This window comes from Orycteropus afer, unplaced genomic scaffold (genome assembly GCF_000298275.1).
Source record: "Orycteropus afer afer isolate SDZICR_OR568_19922 unplaced genomic scaffold, OryAfe1.0 scaffold00311, whole genome shotgun sequence".
Lineage (NCBI taxonomy): Eukaryota > Metazoa > Chordata > Mammalia > Tubulidentata > Orycteropodidae > Orycteropus > Orycteropus afer.
In genome coordinates this window covers 149075-153023 of record NW_006921898.1, presented here as the reverse complement: position 1 = coordinate 153023, position 3949 = coordinate 149075, and the positions used below count along the sequence as shown (strand labels likewise).

The 3949-nt window shown below is 37.6% G+C and overlaps 1 protein-coding gene across 1 annotated transcript in view; it reads right to left on the bottom strand.

Moving 5' to 3' along the window:
- LARS2 (leucyl-tRNA synthetase 2, mitochondrial) overlaps positions 1-3949 on the bottom strand; it is a 362372-nt gene that overhangs the window by 265882 nt on the left and 92541 nt on the right. The window contains exon 3 of the mRNA XM_007951731.2: positions 2478-2569. Within this exon, the coding sequence (XP_007949922.1) occupies positions 2478-2569 (92 nt within the window). The remainder of the gene's footprint in view (positions 1-2477; positions 2570-3949) is intronic.

The following is a 3949-nucleotide window of genomic DNA, read 5'->3' as shown; positions in this document are numbered from 1 at the left end:
TGGAGGGATGGACACAGGGAAGAGGTAACTATGGGGAGGAAGTGGGAGGGGAGCTGTTGCATTGTGGTAAACTGTGGTCAACGTCATGAGACAAAAGTATATGTGAACTGCTGTATGGAAAGTGAATTTGCTCTGTAAATCTTCACCCAAATCACAATTAAAAAAAAAGAAGTGTTTTCATCAAGAAAGGGTGTTAAATTTTATCAAATGCTTTTTCTGCATCCATAGAGATGTTGATGCAGTTCTTTTCCTGTGTTCTATTGATGTGTGTTACAATGAATGATCTTATAGTGTTGAATCATCCCTGTATTCCTAGAATAAATCCCACTTGTTCATGGTGTATAACTCTTAATATGCTACTGGTTTCTGTTCACTAGTATTTTGTTGAGGATTTTTGCATCTATATTCATAAGAGATATGCCTGTAGTTTTCTTGTGATGCCTTTGTCTGGTTTGAGTATCAGGGTTATGTTCGCTTCATAGAATAAATTAGGGACTATTCTTTCCTTCTCTATCTTTTGGAAGAGTTTAAACAGCGGTGTTGTTGTTATGTGCTGTTGAGTCGGACCCGACTCATAGCGACCCCTCCTTGGGTTTCCGAGGCAGTATCACTACAGAAGTAGATTGCACCATCTTCCTTCAGAGGAGTGGTTGGTGGGTTTGAACCGCCAGTCTTCTGGTTAGCAGCCAAGTGCCTTAGGCACTAAGCTATCAGAGCTCCCAGTTTAAACAGTATTGATGTCAATTCTTCACTAAATGTTTAGTAGATTTCCTCAGTGAAACCACCTGGTCCAGGACTTTTTTTTTTTGTTGGAGGTTTTTGTTCATGAATTCAATCTCTTCTCTTGTTGTGGGTCTGTTGAGACTTTCTATTTCCTCTTGAAGCAGTTTGGGTAGGTTGCATGCATCTAAGAATCTGCCAATTTTATCTAGGTTATCCAGCTTGTTGCCATGCAGTTGTTCATAATATCATCATAATTCTCTTTATTTCTATTGGGTCAGTTGTAATATCCCCTTTTTCATGTTTTATTTTGGTCATTTGATCTTTTCTTTGTCAGTATAGCTGAAAGAAAGTGAATTTTATCAATTTTACTGATCTTTCCAAAAAACTAACTTCTGGTTTTATTGATCCTCTCTATTGTTTTGCTGTAGGGACCAGCTTAACTGTTGTGCTTTAGTGCATGAGTTGGTAAACTTTTTCTGTAAAGGGCCACATGGTAAATATTTTCAGCTTTGTGGATGATATAGTTTCTCTTGCAACTAACTACTCTGCCATTGTATCATTAATGCAGCCAGACAATATGTGAAGAAATAGGTGTGATTGTGTTCCAATAAGGAGCTCTTACGGCACAGTGCCTAAGGCATCTGACTACTAACCAGAAGTTTAGCAGTTCACACCAACCAGCCACTCCACAGAAGAAGATGGGGCAATCTACTTCCATAAAGATTTACCACCTCGGAATCCCAATGGGGGTTGTTATGAGTTGGAATCAACTCGATGACAGTGGTTTGATGTTCCAATAAAACTTTATTTACAAAAACAGACAGTAGGCCAGATTTAGCCCATAGACCATAGTTGACCAATCTCTGGTCTAGGAATTGAACCCACACTATACTTTGCCACATCTGCTTAGCTTTATTTGAACTATCATTTTCTCCTTTTTTCTATTACTCCCATTAATCTATAATTAATCATTACTTGAAAAATGGAAACTAGGGGTTAGGAAGAAAAAAGATAAGTGAATGGTATAATAGATGTTTTTACAATGTGGCCCTCAACAAGATAAAGCAAAAGAAGTGAAGGACCCTGGGACAGGCACTGGAACTGCCCTTCTATATCTCTGAGAGGTAAGGTGGGGAAAGTACCTAGGCTGTTGTGAAAGTTGCTGAAGTAATGGGGTCAGAGCATTCTCCTAGGTTTGGTGTGAGGTCCTAAAGTATTTTGCCAGGTGGGAGAGGGATTGGGCACTGTACTTGGAAACTTGAGGACGCAGGTGGGATTGGGAGAGTGTTCTTATTTGAAGAAAGTCACACCCAGAATAAAGCTGCCATGTATTTCCACGTTGAGTGCCTAAGTTCCTCTTGTTTCTGAATGAAACAAAAATTAATAGGAACTTCAGAGAAAATTATAATGTAGAATTAGTATATAAGTCATGAAAAGCATCACAGAAATTTAATAAATATGATCCTCTCCTCTTTTATTCCTCCAAACACAAATCCTCAAAGAAAGGGACAATAAATTTGTAAAAATAAAGCATCAAAACAAACACATGGATGAATACCCAAACCTCTTTGTTATTCCTTAGATAAGAATATAGCATGCTAAAAGGCAAACATCAATACATAGAATCCTGTTTACTGTTTGGCAGACTACGATGTTTTATCTGCTTTGCTTTCAATTTCTTGTGCACAGGTTAAAAAAAAAACTGGTTCAAAGATTTCTGTATACAAGTGTTTGAACAGATAGTAAACATATACCTTTGTGTCCAACTTTCTGGATGCAGATTCCTCTCAATGGCTGCATTTTCAGCAGGCAATCCAAACGCATCCCATCCCATGGGGTTGATGACCTGGCACCCAGAAAAGAAAGATCAGTCATGGCAAATTGTTAAAAATCTATATTGGTATTCTCCTCTGGACAATAAACAGCTTTCTCTGACTAATTATATATATACACACACACACACACATATATATATATATATATATATATATATATATATATATATATATATATTATCCCTTTCTGGTTCATATTAATTTACAGTCTGCCTTCTGTATCCAACTGCAGATAGAAAATATTAGCGGGTGTGGGGAGCAAGTGGTCAAAGCAATCCCTCAAGGGCTAAGAGAAAGCATACAATGTTTTTTACACAGCATTCACAGTGTATTAGGTATTATAAATAACCTAGAGGTTATGTAAATTATATGGAGTATATATGTAAGTTATATGCAAATACTACTCCATTTTATATAGGCACTTGAGCAACCCTCGATTTTGGTATTGCAGGGAGAGTAGGGAGCCTGGAACCAATGTCCTATAGATACTGAGAGTTGACAGTATGTTTATGAAAACCAGTTGGCTATTTGTTGACATAAGCATAGAAGAAAATTTAGAAGTTATACACCAAGGTGACCCCAGCAATTATTCTGAAGTAGATATTTTTAGTATTTTTTACTTTCTTGTCTGTATTTTCTGTTATGAATCCAAATTATTTTTCTGAAATAATAAAAAAGTTTTAAAAAATATATTATGAGAATATGTATGTATAAAATTTTTAAGTATTCAATATGCTTACCTCATGTCAGTATTTTCCAATTAAGGAGCTATGCTGTCCAATATGGTAGCCACTAGCCATGTGTGGCTATATAAATTTAAATTAATTAAAATTTAACAAAATAAAAAACTCCTCAGTCATACTAGCCACCTTTCAAGTGTGCAACAGCCACATGTGCCTGGTGGTACTGAACAGGACAGCACACATATGAACATTTCCATCACTACACAAAGTTGGACAGTGCTTCACTGGACTTGAATAATGGCTGATGACCATATTGCTGGGCTCCACTGTAGCTCATCTCTGCACTGACCTAAAGCATGAACATCCCAATTCCTCTTCCTAAGGGGCCTGGGCCCACTTTTCTTCTTCCCTAACTTGCCTGAATCCAGCACACCTTGATGCACAGGACTCAGAATCCCACCCAAGCTTGACACAGGGATGACAGCCATTCTCCTCTTCTCCTTTCTCTAAATGTCTTTCTATCCCCTAAATGAAGTAACAGATAGACACTCTCTTGAAACCTGCTGTCTCCATTTTTCCCTGAAGTCTATTTCCTTTTTTCCTAGCAATAAGGAAAGGAACACCCTGTTGTTGTTGTTGTTGTTGTTAGGTGCCATCGAGTTTTTTCCAACTCACAGCGACCCCATGCACAGCAGAATGAAACACTGC